General features: G+C 35.8%; 5 protein-coding genes and 1 long non-coding RNA gene across 15 annotated transcripts; 2 read left to right on the top strand and 4 right to left on the bottom strand.

The window, feature by feature from the left end:
- Positions 1-209: 209 nt before the first annotated feature.
- On the top strand, positions 210-844 carry LOC103857827 (low temperature-induced protein lt101.2). Its single transcript, XM_009135063.3, has 2 exons — positions 210-553; positions 640-844. The coding sequence occupies exons 1-2, from the start codon at positions 473-475 to the stop codon at positions 721-723; spliced, it is 165 nt and encodes a 54-aa protein (XP_009133311.1). The 5' UTR covers positions 210-472; the 3' UTR covers positions 724-844.
- A 181-nt stretch (positions 845-1,025) lies between these two features.
- LOC103857826 lies at positions 1,026-3,331 on the bottom strand. 5 transcript variants are annotated; one of them, XM_033287794.1, is made up of 8 exons: positions 3,176-3,331; positions 2,712-2,775; positions 2,507-2,611; positions 2,231-2,395; positions 1,804-2,024; positions 1,554-1,713; positions 1,356-1,474; positions 1,026-1,264 (listed from the first exon to the last, which is right to left on the bottom strand). In XM_033287794.1, exons 1-8 carry the CDS (start codon positions 3,176-3,178, stop codon positions 1,133-1,135), a joined length of 969 nt encoding a protein of 322 aa, XP_033143685.1. In that variant the 5' UTR covers positions 3,179-3,331; the 3' UTR covers positions 1,026-1,132. The 5 variants fall into 5 exon arrangements, with proteins under 5 accessions (XP_033143685.1, XP_033143683.1, XP_033143684.1 ...); XM_033287792.1 differs by having other exon boundaries at positions 1,062-1,267; XM_033287793.1 differs by having other exon boundaries at positions 1,062-1,267; positions 2,507-2,608; positions 3,176-3,252.
- On the bottom strand, positions 3,221-5,141 carry LOC103857825 (nuclear transcription factor Y subunit B-1). 6 transcript variants are annotated; one of them, XR_004456323.1, is made up of 6 exons: positions 4,802-5,137; positions 4,164-4,293; positions 4,058-4,063; positions 3,863-3,965; positions 3,738-3,802; positions 3,221-3,415 (listed from the first exon to the last, which is right to left on the bottom strand). XR_004456323.1 is itself a non-coding variant. In XM_033287799.1 (5 exons), exons 1-4 carry the CDS (start codon positions 4,999-5,001, stop codon positions 3,876-3,878), a joined length of 426 nt encoding a protein of 141 aa, XP_033143690.1. In that variant the 5' UTR covers positions 5,002-5,137; the 3' UTR covers positions 3,474-3,802; positions 3,863-3,875. The 6 variants fall into 6 exon arrangements, 3 of the variants coding, with proteins under 3 accessions (XP_033143690.1, XP_009133309.1, XP_033143691.1); XR_631054.3 differs by having other exon boundaries at positions 3,885-3,965; positions 4,802-5,134; XR_631055.3 differs by lacking the exon at positions 4,058-4,063 and having other exon boundaries at positions 3,885-3,965; positions 4,802-5,140.
- Positions 5,142-6,549: 1,408 nt separating this feature from the next.
- Positions 6,550-8,852, bottom strand: LOC103857824 (basic leucine zipper 25). Its single transcript, XM_009135058.3, has 7 exons — positions 8,428-8,852; positions 8,262-8,343; positions 7,618-7,810; positions 7,413-7,488; positions 7,205-7,330; positions 6,860-7,096; positions 6,550-6,766 (listed from the first exon to the last, which is right to left on the bottom strand). Exons 1-7 carry the CDS (start codon positions 8,800-8,802, stop codon positions 6,755-6,757), a joined length of 1,101 nt encoding a protein of 366 aa, XP_009133306.1. The 5' UTR covers positions 8,803-8,852; the 3' UTR covers positions 6,550-6,754.
- Positions 8,853-9,098: 246 nt separating this feature from the next.
- Positions 9,099-11,878, top strand: LOC103857823. The gene is made up of 2 exons (XR_001957941.2): positions 9,099-11,065; positions 11,522-11,878. It is a non-coding gene; the product is annotated as an uncharacterized LOC103857823 (long non-coding RNA).
- A 460-nt stretch (positions 11,879-12,338) lies between these two features.
- On the bottom strand, positions 12,339-16,689 carry LOC103857822 (guanylate-binding protein 4). The gene is made up of 17 exons (XM_009135056.3): positions 16,601-16,689; positions 16,075-16,177; positions 15,902-15,971; positions 15,746-15,784; positions 15,523-15,640; positions 15,368-15,425; positions 14,875-14,939; positions 14,766-14,772; positions 14,618-14,678; positions 14,420-14,479; positions 14,316-14,335; positions 14,166-14,231; positions 13,905-14,072; positions 13,570-13,827; positions 13,258-13,470; positions 12,908-13,179; positions 12,339-12,830 (listed from the first exon to the last, which is right to left on the bottom strand). Exons 1-17 carry the CDS (start codon positions 16,687-16,689, stop codon positions 12,689-12,691), a joined length of 1,809 nt encoding a protein of 602 aa, XP_009133304.1. The 3' UTR covers positions 12,339-12,688.
- Positions 16,690-17,108: the final 419 nt, after the last annotated feature.

Genomic DNA, 17,108 nt, shown 5'->3' with positions numbered 1-17,108 from the left:
CGATACTACGAGGTAATATACATAAGTATAGGTTTCCAAATTGTTTTCTAATTTATCAAAACTTATTTTACAAATTAAAATGGATAATAACTAACAGACTCGATGTAAGCATTGGCAAAATACCATCCAGCCGTACTTATCAAAAACATCAATTCATCAATATCTCCTCTTGTTTCTGACACTGAAAATAATAATATTCTTTAAGAAGATCCCTTCGAAGTAGTAAAAACAGTTATGAAGTAAACAGATATTTGACATATTCTATCGTTCTACTTGGAAAAAATCGCAACACATATATAGGCCACATTGTTAATGAGTGCATCTCTAAAACATTCACACGTGGTACGTGATACACTGCAAGAACTACAGGTGTCATATACCCAGCTATAGTTTTTCTTCATAACCCACTCACCACTTTCACTTCTTCCCTAATCAACTCTTCTCTTTCTCTTCTTCAATAGTCCAAAACAAAATGGGTTCAGAGACTTTCCTGGAAGTGATTCTGGCGATTCTTCTGCCTCCAGTCGGCGTTTTCCTCCGATATGGTTGTGGGGTAAGCACTAATCTAAATACATCACTAGTTTAATTACTTACTTTCTTGTCTCGTAATTTAATTGTTAAATGATCTCATGAATGCAGGTAGAGTTTTGGATATGTTTGTTGTTGACTTTGTTGGGTTACATCCCTGGGATCATCTATGCTATCTACGTTCTTGTGGGATGATCATCAAATTAATTATTTTCTTGTAAAGTTTTCATCTGAGTTAAAGCCGCTGTTCTTTCTCAACTCTCTTGTAATAAAAAGTCTTCTCGCTAAATCATAAAATACTATTCTTTTTTGCTTTCTCTTTTGTTTTTTGATTAATTTTGATAGGTTTCCTTATGCCTATCAATGCCCAATGTAATACAACATTGAGAAAATATCATAAAATAAAATAAGATCCATTCATCAACGACTTAAAACTATCGCAGTGTTTTGTTGATGATGAAATCTTCCTTTTCATATATAAAAAAAAAAAAAGCAGCAGCTGACTTATCCAACAAGAAACATTGATTCAGTAGTCAATATGACAGACGAATGAACGGTTCCTTGCAACGCACACAAGACCAAAGTATAGTCGCTATTGCCCGTTTCACTTTCGAGTCTTGTGTTGGCCCAAAACGTTAGGGGTTTCTTTTGGAGAAAGCGTTCCGAGTTTCGACTTGTGTCTTCTTCTTGTGTTTGCAGAAGCATTTGGTTCTTTGTTTTCTTTATCTCCCTCGTTCTCCTGTTGTAAACAAAAGTTATGTATAACTTTTCTTTTTAACCACAAGATATACCATAGCTGCTAAATTATGCTTTCTTTGGAAGCATACCGAGTCGAAGAAACCCATCTTTGGCAAGGGTAACCTCAGACCAGAGGATGATGATGCCAAATCCTTCCCTTTATATCCAGAATAAGATGATCGTATGATAGATTTTGATCCCTTATGCCCTTCACACACAAAGAAGAAGATGAACATTGATCTTTCTCCTCTTGAAAAGAACAAAGGGAAAATGAATCATGTTCTCACCGATTTCACTTGCAACAACTTTCTTCTCAGGTTTAGCTTGACGAGGAGTCAAAGATTTGGAGACTGAAGATGACAATGACGATGAAGAAGAAGGAGTATACGCTTTTGGTTGAGGAATGAGACTCAAACGTTGACTTTTCAGTTTGTACCACTTAGCTCTCTTGACAAACAGAACATACATGTTAAATTCAGATGAAAGCACACTGAGAAGAAGGGAAAAAAAGGTGTATTAGCGTTTGTTCCTTTTTACCTTGTTACCATCTGGTAACTTGCGTTGGATCTCTTGAGCTCTCGTCTCCTTCATATTACTTAAAGAGGCTCTCAGGTCGTTAAACAGATCAAGCTCAATGCTCGACACAGAGAATCTGCTTCCTTCAGTTGTTGAAGTCATGGAATCAGCAGAGTTACGAGGCTGTGTGTTACTAGTGAAACCATTGTTCACTAGCGACAACTCCTCCGCATCAAGAACACCTTATCAAATATTAGCCAATGTTAATATTTCAATATATAAATAAATATGCTAAATACACTTGGTCTGATTGGTTTTGCTAATAAATTAGTGGAGTTTATATATATAGTTCGATGATCCAATAGGAAAACTGTACTAATTATTCTTTCAAAAAAAATGTGATGAACGTTTACAAAAAGAGTTGAGTAACGTTTTGAAAATGTGAGACCTGGCTCGGTTAAAAAAGCATTGTCCCATGCAAAACTTGGACGAGTAGCGATGTCAGAAGAAACACATGGAAGAATTGTCTTCTTGATGAAGTCCTTCTGATTTTCGTCAATCTCATTCTCACCAAGTTTTAAGCTCCCAAACAACTCTTCATGATCCAATACTCCTACAACAAACCAGAAAAGATTGTAAAAAATCGTTGCCATCGTATAAAACTATTGCGTCTCTTGAGGTTCTTGAATTTCACAATTAGTCATTAAGGAGATTGAGAAGAAACCAGGGGTAGTGAAGAAGGCTGAGTCCCATGCCAAGCTTCTCCGATGATTCCATTCACTCTCTTTATCTCTGACTAGCTGCGAGAAATCAACCTTTTCTCTTGCTGCTATACAAAGTGAGACAATGTTTCAAAAACATGATCAACTTATGAAAAAGGAGAATTTAGATAGGAGATAGACAAATGAATGTAGTAGTCAATGATGAACCTGCTTCTTGAGAATCCATTGTGCTTTTGAAATTCTTGATTTTTTGAAGAACAGAAATTGGAAACTGATAAAAAGTAACAAAGAGGCCTTACCATAGGAGATAATTTAAAGGAGCGACAAATTTGAAAATTGTTTTTGCGTGATTTAAGCATTCCATTTACTCTCCAGAAACTTTTTCAAATCAACTGCCTTAAATGTTAATTCTTTATGTAGACCGACTTTTTTACTAAGAAACATTTGTTAACTTTGGTTGGTGAACAGTCTATATTACGATGAAACAAAGTTCAGTTGTATATGTAAGAAATGTAGATCCAGTAAATTGTTTCTAGTGCATAGTTTGATAATGAAAGGTGTATATATGGATAGTAGTAAATTTCCATAACACTGGTTACAAAGACGAAAGAAAAAAAAAAACATAATAGTTGTAACAGTCGGTCATGAGATCTTGTACGTTACGGCGTTACCATTCAGTTTTTGAAATCCATAAAACGAAGTTAAGAGATGATAGATGATAGTGGAGAAACTTTTTCTTCTTTCAAATACTTCTCATATCTTCAACTACAACCAACTAAACCGGAAACAGATAACCAAAGTTCTCAAATGATCACATAACCGAAACTGACAATAAACGCGAAATAGAATCTCTAAATAGAAGTAGTCGACCAGCTCAAATCTAAAGACAACACACTGGTCTCTAATATCCCCTGCAAACATTTTAGAGAACTACACGTTAGACAAAACTGTTCTAAAGGAGAGGTGACAAGATTAAGCTGAGGTATTGTGGGATAAGATTCCAGCTACAACTATACTTTATAAAACAATAATAACAATCAAAAATCAACATGATCAGCAGATTTTACCTTGGTAAGTTAGTCTAAAGTTACTTTAAGACTTATGGTTATACAAATGTAAGTTTATAGTGTTTTATTGTAAAGCGGTTGGATATAGAACCTAGATGCATACAGATTACTATGCTCTTCATTCGGTATACACAAGCCGGGTGTGGTAGATAGACAGAGGAATTACTTGATCATTTTGATGTTGTTCTTTATCTCTAGAGAGTTCACTTGCAACATCTCGCCTCACCAGCTCTGTGTAATCAAAATGACCAAGTCAGAGCTAATAACACTAATACAAATTAAGAAACATACAGAAAGGTTTTCTCTATACTACCGGCAACTCTTCCCCGGAAACACCCCCAGCTGCATCTCTATTGTTACTGTCCCCGCTCTTTCCTGAGCCCTTATTATCCCCCTGTCATAAATGTAAGCCACCAATGAGCAATTTCTTACATAGAAACTCTTGGAGGGGTAAAATAAAAATGATGGCGTATGGGATTTTATTACCTCCAACTACAACAGCAGGATTGTTTAATACATACACAGGTAAATGAAAATACAGAATCAGTCTCACGTAGCAAGAGCTTAAAAGCAGAAGTGAAATGTAACTTACCTCTCTGTACCTCGTAAGGTATACCTTTAAAGGTTCCAAGTAATCCTCAAATCCTAATGTTGACATTGCCCACAACAAATCCTCACCGTTCACTGTTTTCCTTTTCTCTTTCTGGCACTTATCACTTGCCCTGATTAAGCAGAAAAAAAATTCAAAGCCGCCATTTGAGATTAAAAAAAAACAGACAACAATCAATTTCTCATTACAGTCCAATTAAATCAATATTAAAACAAGCAACAGAGTCTGAAGCGGAGTTTTTGAAGCTTAAAACTTCTGATGGTAGAAAGCAGCTACAGACCAAAGCTTATCTAGAACTAGAACGAATACATGATAGTCATAGCGTCACAGATTATTTAACTCCATGGAAAACGATGTGTATCTCATATTCTCATGTCCTGATCAAAACCATACTTTATGTCTTAGAAACAACAAAAAAGGAGAAACAACACAAAACAAACAGATTCATCTTGGAACAAGATCAAGAAGCGCTACTACTTCCACATGTGCCTAAGATGGTTGAAAGCAAGAATAAATTCGAAATTCAGATATAAAGTTAAAGACTTTCTAAGCTAAAATGAGAATCTAAATTCCAAAAAAGAAATAAACAAAAACTAAAGAGAAGCAGCAAAAAAACATACTCGCTGGTGATGAAGCTGATGAACTCAGAGACGCATTCTTGGACAGTATCTTTAGCATCTTTCCCGATCTTTCCGTTGGGAGGCAACGCCTTCTTCATGATCCTGCTTATATTCGCTATTGGTAGGTATCTGTCCTGCTCCCTAACCGAACCGCCGCTTTCTCCGCCATCTCCGCCGGGGCTCGTAGCCGTATTCGCCATTTACTTGATATTGGGAAATAGTTTGTTAGAGCTTTAGAGAAGTCGCTAGAGATTTGGGCGGATGCTGTTAAGACAATGTTGTTTACATGATTGAATGATGTAAACTGTTAATATTAATTCAAGACATTCACTTGAGTTTAGTTTATGCCAATAAAAAGGGACTATTTCCATCACGTGGGATTCTTTTTTAATATAGCACTAGAGTTTGATCTATTTTTTTTTCCATTTAATAAATGTTTAACTTTAACATTATCATAAACATTTTAAATATATAATTTACATTTTAGTATTATACATCATGTAACTCTATAATTTATTGATTATATTTATTATTTGAAATTATTAGTATACATTAATTTATTTTGTACATTTTACATTTTTATTAATAGTTATTATTTTTCGTTACATTAAATTTATAATTTAAAATAATCAAATAGAGAATCTTCTTAATTTTTATAGTTTGCACACAATATATTTTAAAATTTTGTTTAGTTATTCTATAGAAATGATATATGTTTAGGATAATTTATATTTCTATGTTTAAAAAAATATATTTAACATCTATTATTTTAGTATTTCTTGAGATTTTATAAGTAAATATATTGTTTTGTTTAAATAATATAGTTTTATTGTTTTAGTAAATTATATATATAATAGCTTCTACAGGGCCGTCTCGAATTATTTATGGACCCTGTTCAAAAAAAATATTAATTATATATTTAACGATGTGATAGAGTAGTTTTAAAAAAAAGTATAGCTTTATTTATATATATTTGACATTTTTTGAAATTATAAACTCTAAATTTAGTATATATCTAAAAGTTTAAAGTTTTATATCATAACTTATATATTTATTTACAAAAATTCTTAATTTTTCTTTTATTTTTTACTCGGGCCCTGTTCGACTGCTCCACTTGCACGTGCTGTTAGACGGCCCTGAGCTTCTATATATTATATTAGTAAATTTAATTGATATAAGATATTTTTGGATGCTATGATATTATGTTTTTGATTTTTTTAATTAAATTTATATTTCAAAATATTATATAACTTTTGAGTTTTACAAGATAATATGTTTCCTTGTGTTGCATTTAAAAATATTATAGTTTAACATCTATGATTTTATCTTTTGTATATTTGGAAACTTTGTTTACGAATGTATCATGGAAAGAGTCAAATACTATCATAGTTATGAGTGTGTTAAACTGTGTCAAAAGCCAGATGTAATCTAACCCATTCTTTAGGAGATTTTATTTGTAAGGTCATATTTTTGTGAGATTGGTCTTAACTTGCTAGACAGCTAACACTGAATGGATCATTGTACCGTATATTCACTGATCCATAATGTGTTTCCACTGCTCATTTACTATAAGATCATTTCCTCAGAACACAAGCTCATCTCATAAGTAATATCTTCATTCCCAGACTTAAGAGCTCGTTTTGGATTATCGGGTCGGGTCCAACCGATGGGCCAAGACCGAATAACCGAGATATGTTTGAAGTCCTTTTGAGTCACACCCCCTAACAAGAGAGTGGTGTGAAGGCGTCTGACGGTGAAAGCAGTAAAGTCTAGACAAAGTAACATAAATCAGGCTTGTCATGCCAATAAGTCATAACTAAATTAAAAAAAAAAAGGCTACACAACATTTGATACACTTAAAAAAGTTTTTCTTGTTCCATAAGATGTTGTCTCCAATAATTAAATTGTCCAGCGATCATTTAAGTACACACCTTTAGGCTCCACCACATTTCTTCAAGGTGCATCCTGTAAGTCGTCAAATTACAAAACCAATGAGCATCAAACAATCTTGAACATAGTAAACTGTTACCAAAAAAAAAAAACAGTTGTAACTACTACCTTATCACAAATCCAGCTTGTGGCTTCAAAAGCATTGCAACTGGCTTCCAAAGAAACAACCGAGTTGCTTGCAAAACTGTCGTTCTCTGATATTTGATTTGGAATCATGTCGGTTTGATTCAAGTTTGGCTGTGAAGAACCCATCAGTGTCCTATCGAATGGTATGCTGTATGGTTTTGCCAAAAGCCTAGGGTTCATCCCTGTCACTCTTTTCACAGTGTCCTCTGCCATCTTCACCTACACAAGTTAAAGTGTTATCAGAGCAAATAATCTCTCTTAAGAAAGCACTGAGGATCATAAAACTTGAAAGGCTTGCAGAAGATAAAAAGAGCAAAATGTATGTACCTTTGTTCTCAATGTCTCGATATCAGCTTTTAAGATTCTGTTATCGACAACAGCGGTGCTAAACTTCTGAGTGACCTCACTAAGACGCTTAAGCATAGTTGCATGCTCACCACGTAATTGGCCAACCTATAAAAAAGGTAAAACGTTTGTGTAAATCCTTGGTTTACTTCTTTCATGCATGAGCAACTATTGCAATGTCAGGACACACCTGTGAATCAAGTCCACTCATTTGCTCTTGCTTTCTTCTTCTAGAGCGCCTTGCAGACTCTCGGTTTGAAAGCATCCTGTGAATATTTAGCAAAACTGAAGTCAGGACAGCACTAACAACTAAACAAAAGATAGAAGATTTTATTTTCGTGTAATAGATAGCAAGCCTCATGTGAATATTAGCAAATGAAATTCAAGACATGTACCTCCTAGCACGCTTCACATTGGTAGGATCAGCATTCACTGTTGTTACAGTCTCTCCATCAGGATCTTCGTCATCAGAATCATCTGAATCACTAGCAGCTAGCCTGGACTGAATATCTCGTTGTCTCTGTGTGTCAAATGAGGGAGCATCACTCACAGATGAAACAGCAGGCGACATTTGTGCCACAGCAGAACCTATAAAAGTTATAAAAGGATCCATTTTTCATGCTAAAAGGAAAAAAAAAATAAAAACAAAAACAAGGATCTAGCAGAAGACTGAGTATAGTGTTGGGGGTGCAGAATCTACAAACTCATATAACATAGCACAATGAAACAAGATGTAAAAATGAAAAAAAAAAAAAAACAAAAACAAAAACAAAAAAACAGTACTGGAAAAAAGAAAAATGGTAAATCATTCCCTAGGAGAGAGAATCTGTAAACCCTGGCAGCCACTGCAAATCTGGTGTGGTGCGGATTCGAACTCGAGGATCCAAGGAACATATTGAACACCGACCACAAACGCGTGGTTAAAAAAAAAACAGTACTGAAGACTACAAGTAAAGTGCAACATGGACATTAAATGGTTATATCAGTGAGTCACTATCGCCTAATCAAATAAACAGAGGAAGCCAACAAGGGAACGAACCTTGAGTTTGAGATCCAACAGGAGAAACCTGATTTAGATTACCAGACGATGCACTCGAATCTTCCGGCACCACAGTAGACACCTGCACAAAACCAAACAACCAAAACCGTATCAACAGATCTTTTCTCTGTACAAAAAAAACGAAAGAGAGAGATTAAGGACGAACACGAAGCGCAACAGCAGCGCAAGCGAGTTCAAGCTTGCTCTTGAGAACCGCTTGGTAGTGGTTAGGATCCAACTCCTCAACAAACGACGACGTAGCACCGTTACGGCTCGGCTTCTGCATCTCGACGACGTTAGAAGAAGCTTCTTCAGTTCGAGCCTGGGGAGGATACGACCGTCCGATCGTGTTGTCCGTCGCCGAAGATGAGGAGATGGAACTCCCCGCGGGAACGGAGGATATCTCTTCGAGAAGTATCTGGAAGGCCCACTCCGACTGGCTTCTGGTCATACCGTCTCCCGAGGATAGAGGCGGAGACGGCGGTGGTGGTGGTGGCCAGAAGGAATCGGTTGGATCATCGGCGGAGAAACCAGACTTCATCGCTCTCTCACCTAACAAAATCTCTTGGAGATTTTTTTGTTACCAGTCTCTATCACGAATCCTCCGTGCTTATAAAATCAAAGGTTACACGTGGCTATTTTCTATTGGATTTACTTTATGGATAGAGAAAGAGGATGTGTGGTTGAGTGGTTCCTCTCCGTCTCTCCTCTTGATGTCCTAATCCCAGTACACGTGGCACTTTTTTATTAGCCATTATTTTGTAGAAAGTTAAAAGGGGACAGCGTGTGGGTCCTACGCAATCTTGTGAAGTGTTACTGTCCGTCAAAAGTCTTACGTGGAAATATTATCCGAAGCCAACATACATCATACATCCATGATCCCAACATTCGGATATCGAAAATTTCAATAATATCCATATATTCAATTCCTGAGGTAATATTCTGTCGATTAAACCATGTATTGAACAAATTGGATTTAAAAGCATTCTATTACACTTAGGCCTCAGACTTTTATCCGAGATCCAGATTCGATCTGAGATCTGATCCGAAAATTCAGATATTCGGAGAGGCCAAATCCAGATCCGGATAGTAAATTGTTAGATCCGTCAAAACTGAATCCGGATCTGGATATCTTGAATTTTTAGTCCGGATATCTGGATCCGTAAATTTTATTAATAATTATTTTAAAAATGGTAATATCTATATATAAAAACTAATTTTATTTAATAATTTTTCATTTTTATAATAGTATATATAAATTTTATGTAAATTTTATAATATTATACATAGAAATAATTAAAAACATTATATAGATTTTTATTTTTACATTATTGTTAATATTTTATATATATTAGTATTATTTTTTATTTATTTTAAGGATCCAAATCTGAATCTGGATATCTACCAGATATTATGATTTTTAGAAGAATATTTGACACTTAAGTATTCGTGAATCCCGGATCCGAATAAAGATAGTAAAATTATGGATCCATCGGATAAGGATCCGAACATCTTAAAATTGTTCGGGTACCCGATCCGTTTCAAGCCTAATTACACTTCATTGTATGGCTACAGTGATATAAATCTATTGTTTGGGCACATTTGAATACTCCAAAGTCTATTGCATTTGAATACTCCAAAGTCTATTCGTAGACTGTACGTCCATTAGAAATTAATCTTAATTCTTCTACCGCCCTGAGATACTCAGAATTTATAAAAAAAAATATATATCGGTTAAATCAAATCATAAATTTTTTACTTTCTTGTCTTTCTCTTCTTCTCAGGATAATATTATATTCAATAAGCTGAGTAACTGTTCCTTTATTTGATCATGCACGTGCTCTTCCACATGGAAAACATGGTACACCTCACAAATAAGTAATGTTTCTCTTTTTTTTTTTTATGTTTCTCATATTCTATTATGTATTGGACTCAGATTATGAGAAAACAAAGCATAGCCAACATCATCGTCAGTAACAAAAACGGTTGAAAAATGGCATTCAGTGTTGTTCTTATATTGGGTTGTCTCTAAATGTTATCGTCTGCATTATTACGGCTTTTAGTTGTTTTTTCTTTCATATTTTTATTTCCCTTCAGCTTCAAGCCATATTCATTGTTGTAACTTTAAGCTAATACATTGGTTCAAGGCATCTAGATCTGTTTTACATAGTCTATAATAAGTTATAAGAAATGTGCTTACATAGTTACATTAGTTCTATATGGACAGTTGTAATGTAACGCATGTGATATGCATGCTTGTGTGTCGTTTCGCATAATACATCTTGAGAAATATAAGAATTGAATATCCATTGCATCAGCAGTTGTTTATATAATTATATATATGCATGTTATCATGGTCAAGATGTGACGTGCCGACCTGTTGATGTTTCCGTAACAAGTTTTTATCGCTAGATACCAATATATGAGCTGAAGGCACGCTCTTATTTTGAAACTTTATCTTGTTCACGATATGTATATACTTGGAAGAAACTAAATTGTAAGAAAATTCCCGGTAAGTCCATCCGATATATGATAGCGATTCTACTAATTAATGGTTATATTACTCAAAACTTGAACGGTTATAAATGACTTTCAAATTAGTTTTACCAAAATGGTAAAACTAATCAAAGCTTATCCATCGTGATTTGACTTTGAATTTGCAAGCCCTCACCGACTACCACCGACATAGACGTATCCATTCTATAAATTGAACCCAAATCCCTTAACTTGATCCGAGAGCATAGCAAATACATCACAACAGTACACATATAACAGAAGAAGAAAAATGTCGTATGAATGTCGTGGTAATTTTTCTTGTTATTTAAATTTTAAGCTAATACAATGTTGATCACTAAAGTAACATAAATACACTCTAAGATAGTGTTCTTCATATGGTAGATATGGCTTCAAAGCATTTAGATCTGCTGCGGTTCAACATAATTAACCTTGCAGTCTATAAGTAATTAGTATAAATGATATATGCATGACTCTTTAAGTTCCATGAAATTTCTCCGTCCGAAGCATAGGCAAAGGGATCAGTCATTTAGGGCATCACGATTTATGCAATAGTTTTAGTTGTATGTATAGAACATAAAACATTTATATAAAAATAAGGGCACAAATTTTTATTTGGAGATAAGGGCATTATGAAAATTTTTAAGATGTCATACCGTCATAATTGAGTGATGGGCTTACTGTTCTCTAACTTACCTAATGTTAATTACAAACCGGTCTTATGTGGTTGCTTTGAGTGCATGCAGGGAAGAACTCATGGCCGGAGCTTGTGGGGACAAATGGAGATTATGCGGCTTTGGTGATAGAAAGAGAGAACACGAGAGTCGATGCAATCGTGATTTTGGATGGAACTCCAGTGACTGCAGACTTCAGGTGTGACCGGGTCAGGGTTAGGGTTGATAAAAATCGTATCGTCGTCAAAGTCCCTATCGCCGGCTAGTTGGATACGGACCGGGCTGTTACTATGTCTATATAATATGGATAAAATAAAACTTTAAAGTGCATGGTTTTTGGTTGGTCATGATGTAAGTTATATATCTTTTGCAGTTTTGCGTGAATAATTTCGGAGAATATACAACTCATGATGTAAGTTATATATCGTTTAGCTTCTATGGCCGGGTTCTGTATATTATATGAATAAATTAAAATAAAACTTTCTACAATGCATAAATCTGGATTAAGTCGATATACTAATTGCAAAGCGAAATATTCCAGTGGCTGTGATGTACGATTTTGGTAGATTGAGGATTCCCAGTGTCTATATCAAGTCCTCTATCCAGTAGCATCTCTTGGTCATGTGGTGTTTCTTCTCTTTATGAAATTTGGAACCAATGCGCGAGTGACAAGGAGATGAAGGTGATGGTGAAGGTGGCTGGAGGTGAAGCTGTTAAGTCAAAAGGGATGCGTTACTGAGGACTGCATCAGACTCAGATCTCTATCACATGCTCTTGGTGTCTCAGTCATGTTCTAAGATTTTGCATAAAGGGCAAAAACCCAAAACAGAAAAGATAGGCTGGATAATAAAACATATTTTTCAAGCTAAATGTGTTTGGTTCACAGAGATGGAAAGGGCTATACAAACAGAAAATGCAACTGCTTCGCTAGAATCTTCATATCAATCCGCTTATAGCTATGCTACATTAACCATATGACTCAGAGAGTCAATAAAACAGATCGAACCATATATATAAAGTTAAAAAAACGTTACAAAGGTAATTCTATGTAAATGGTACAGAGTGCAATGTATACATGCATCAATTAAATCATCCTCTAGATTCTTCTTCACTTGAAATGTTTCCGCGTCCAAAAATTGGTAGTAACGGGCAGAAAGCTTCGGACGATTAAAAACAACGAGCATGCCCAAGACGATGCTATAAGTTATATAAAGGGGAAAGGAGGAGAAGCACTGTGTTTTACTCTGACCGTTCCCTGTTCCGACCATTCTTCTGGTTGTTGTACATCGGAAGAAGCCAACTAGACCCATGTTTCCTCTTCCCATAACACCGCCAATAAAGCACACACAATGCAATTATGCAGACTATAGGAATCGCCCATCTATTCACCAAAAAATATACAAACATATTAGATAAAACAGAGAAGCTGCCAGAAGTTTGACTTGTTGTGTTTTTTACCTGTCCAAGTCGAGCACCGGACTATACACGACAGTTTCCCATGTCCCAACAATGAAATGCCACACTGGGTTGTAATAAAGAGACTCTGCTGTCCAAAACATCCTTGTGTATGTCTCCAAGAATATGAAGAGTATCCATGCCGCCATTTCTAATAAAATGAACTTTATAATGAACCGTCCCACAATCACCATTACAAGTGAGAAGGCAACCAGCCAGTTGAACAGTCTGTTATTGTATTCTTTGATGAACAAAGACCGTGCCTTTCCCATCATCTGCACACAAGCAGCATTAACAGTTAAGTGTTAAACTCAATATTTCAAGCACAACGTAGAGAGACGTGTGTACATTACCTTGGTTAACCTTTGTTCATAGTTTTGTTTCGAAGGACCAACACATTGGTGTTCAAAACTTTGGTTGCAGTACACGAAACCTGCATTGAACTTAGCCATGGAAGGGAGCCGGAGAGATTGTAAGTGGTCCATATCATCTTCACACTTTGTATATAGCGCCTCGCAGAGCTTTGACGATTGGTACTCATTTGCAAGAACAAAATTCTTGAATACCTGTATAATAATATTTCCACATCACAATCATCCACTAAGCTAGCTAGTCTTTGAATATTCACTTAATAGAAATTCAGATTAGCATATACGGATTCGTACCTCCTTCATTTGTTCATCCAACTGATCCACAGATTTCTTTGCATGCTGTCTTCCAAAATGTTGAGCATCAAATGCTTTTAAAGCTTCATCATGGGCCGTTTCATGGGCACTTTGGAGATGTTCTTCAGACATAGGTAGCCGCAATTTCACCATCCTCTCGTGGTACTGCTTTACACATCTCTCAACGATATCTTTATTGAAAACCTCAACTAGTGACCCTGTTGATGGGATCTCTCCTTTATTTAGCGCATCCAATATCTGCAGATTAGAGCAATCACAGGTTCAGAATCGCAACATATCAATAGTAACGACAAAAAAAAAAATAGATCACTCACCTGTTCCAGGAAAGAAATAAATTCCTTTCCATTTAGTGCTTTCCCCTGCACTATCTTTGGGCGGAGAATACTAGCAACGAGCTTTTTCAACTGATCACGCCTGGCAACATAGGTAGAGTCCAGGTCCTCGTCCTTCAGGTCACACAGCTTTGTCCTCATGAGGTGGGGCTAAATAACAAAAAACAAGGAGCAAAGTTATGATAAAATAAACATATCTATCTACGTATTAGCTCGAAGAAAAGAGTGTTGGAGATTCCTAACCTGCGGTAAGCTAAAGGCTGTGCTGTTGTCACCCATAATAGCCAGGGAGTCCCGGATCCGGTTAACCTGAAAAAGGTGGATAACAAGAAAAGTACTTCTGAGATACTAATGATGATTACTGGTACGATGCAGAAATAAAGAAGAACATACCTGATCAATATTTTTGTTACCTGAAAACATAATACACAAAAACAATCAATTAACAAGGGATGCTGCCAGAGAATTTAAAAAAAAAATGGAAAAGGAACTCTGACCATCTTCATTAGGGACGTGTTGGAGAGCTTCATCTACCATTTCCTTCACAGATTTTCCTTCTGTATGAAGTTCGAATAGTGTTAATCATGACTCAGAGAAAACGGGAACATTGAATGGATCACAAGACAATCCGCGAACATAAACATAAAATTAAAGCACTGTTATGAATGTTGTTGTCAAAGGCACCATGAACTTACGCAGAAAATCACGCTGGATAAGCCAAAGGAGCTTTGACGGCTCGAAAGCAACATCTTGTCCCTACAGGATATGCAGATAATCATAAACAAAGTTTTGAAGACTTCCATTGATCAAGAATAAATAACAGAAGCAGTGTTAGGGAAGTACCTTTACTCTGCCAATCGAGTAGAATGAGCCAATGAAAATAAGAAGCTAGTCAGTATTCATAAAGGCATATTATTAACAAAAGAGAAGTGCAGAGTGATATTGAGCAAACCTTCCATAAAATTCTTCTGCTAACTCAACAGCAAAGGAGAGCCGAGAAATATCAGCTTCGCGTATCTGATGAAAAACTCTTATCAGAATCGAAACGCAAATGAAGTTCTTTCAAACACTAGTTACTTACTCTTACATTTACACATCATTATATGTCACAAACTAAGTTCAAACAAATTTGATTGGGGGGAACTAATACAAATTGCTAGGTTAATACATTCGGTTCTGTAACCAAGGCAAAAGTTTATAACCAAAAGCAGTGGATTATCTATGATTGCGACATCAGGAAGATCACAATAAGTTGTGGATACTCTAAATCCTTCTTTAAGATGAACTACCTAGGCCTTTCAGACACTTTGGTCTTTAGTTTTACAAGTGGCATGGTGATTAGCATGTAGATCATTAGATATCAAGGTTTTAGACTCTTGGGTTATAAGTATAATGTTTCTAGAGCCATAAGCAATCCGAGCAAAGGCCGAGGTAGGACAACTTACAGTTTCAGGCAGATTATAGATAAGCACAGAACTCATAACCGTTGCCAGAGCAAATATTCTGAAAAAGAAGTCAGCAAAAAACAATTTGATTAAATATCCAGAGAGCATCATCAAATAAATGTCTAAATGTTCAGAAAAGTAAACTGTATGGGTACCGATCGTCATAAACATTAGACTTGCCAACACTTTCGAATCCTTCAGTGTCGAGGTAAATAATGGAAGTTTTTACTCCGTCAATCTCTATCTCTAGTGGCGTTCCCCATACCCAAATCCCTGTTCACAACAGTTAAAGTTTAAACCTTTCGATAGCAAGAAGAATGAATATATTTGAAACTGAAGGATGATATTGTCCTCGGGACATTGGTGGTGGTGACATACCTTTTGTTTTGGTATCACGCATGTGTCCAACACCAAAACCTGATGAATTTGAAAACATTTGTAAATTAAATAAATATGCAAATGATAGTCCCGCATCAAAAGTTATATACACCATGTCCTTATACATAAATGTAGGAAAATGCCGAAGAAGCACACCTTCATAACAGGAAAGGGAAAGAAGCTGATTGAGTAGAAAAGACTTTCCAGAACGATACGGGCCAATCACCTAATGTTTCAAGGAAATAACAAGCAAAATGTGAGGGATAAGAAAAGAAAGAAAAAGGAACAAACTTGTTGGTCTCTGAGTCAAAACAAGACTCTTCACATACCGCAACAGCAGCGATAGGAGTAGTAATTCTGCTGATAGCTTCCAAACCTTCTCTACTAAGACGAAGCTTCGTATGATTCGGATCAGGCTCAACAATAGGAAACCTGCATAAGCAACAAGAAATCAATCGGTATCAACATGATTTCCAAAAAAAAAAAAAGAGTCTGCCAAATCAAAAGCTACAGTTTGATGACAATGAATTGCTACTAGTCTTACACAGATTTTCTTGCAATAGTGTGACTATAACAGAACCTAATAATACTTCAGAAACTACTAGCAATTAGACAAAACAGGGAAAGACAATTAATGCATTATCAAGACACAAACTAAAAAAAAACATTAATTTCCATCAGATTGCAATGAAACAAAACCTATCTAAAGAATGAGATCCAAAGATTACATCATTCCGACCAAAGAACAATGCATGCGGTCGGATAGTTCAGAATCGAACAAAAACTAAAACTTGATCCTCAAATTCTCATATACGAATCTGATGAGCACGAGAAACAAGAGGAGATCAGACTTACGCTTGGTGAAAATTCTCGATCGAGAGAGATGTTTGCAGCAAGAGGCAGAGAGACAATAAGAAAACAAAGGTTCGATGAGAAATCTCCATGATTTTTTGACCCCCACGCGATTCGTTATCTATGCAATTGCTGTTTCAAAGTCAATATGTGGAGATTGTGAGCAGCACAGGCTCGTGGAAGAAGAAGAAGAAGGGATCTTGGAGGAGGAAACTTGGGGAGATGGGTGTACGTTACGAATCGTGCACTCGCATAGACCGGAGGAAAGCACGAGATCTTGGTTTAGATGATTGAGGAGGAAACTCTGGATTGCAGGATTCGTCGCAAAGAGGGAACCGACGAAAGTCACGAAAGCCAACAAAACAAATTAATAAAAAAACATACAAAATATTATAATCATTAATGTGCTGACTCGGCCCATAAGAGTAAAATCGTAATTTCGATACCTGCTTACGTAGGCATTATCCTAATCGCTATTGCAAATGTCAGTTTTTTTCTTAAAAAAAAAAAC

This window comes from Brassica rapa, chromosome A03 (genome assembly GCF_000309985.2).
Source record: "Brassica rapa cultivar Chiifu-401-42 chromosome A03, CAAS_Brap_v3.01, whole genome shotgun sequence".
NCBI classification, from domain to species: Eukaryota; Viridiplantae; Streptophyta; class Magnoliopsida; order Brassicales; family Brassicaceae; genus Brassica; species Brassica rapa.
This window is presented reverse-complemented; position numbering and strand designations above follow the sequence as displayed.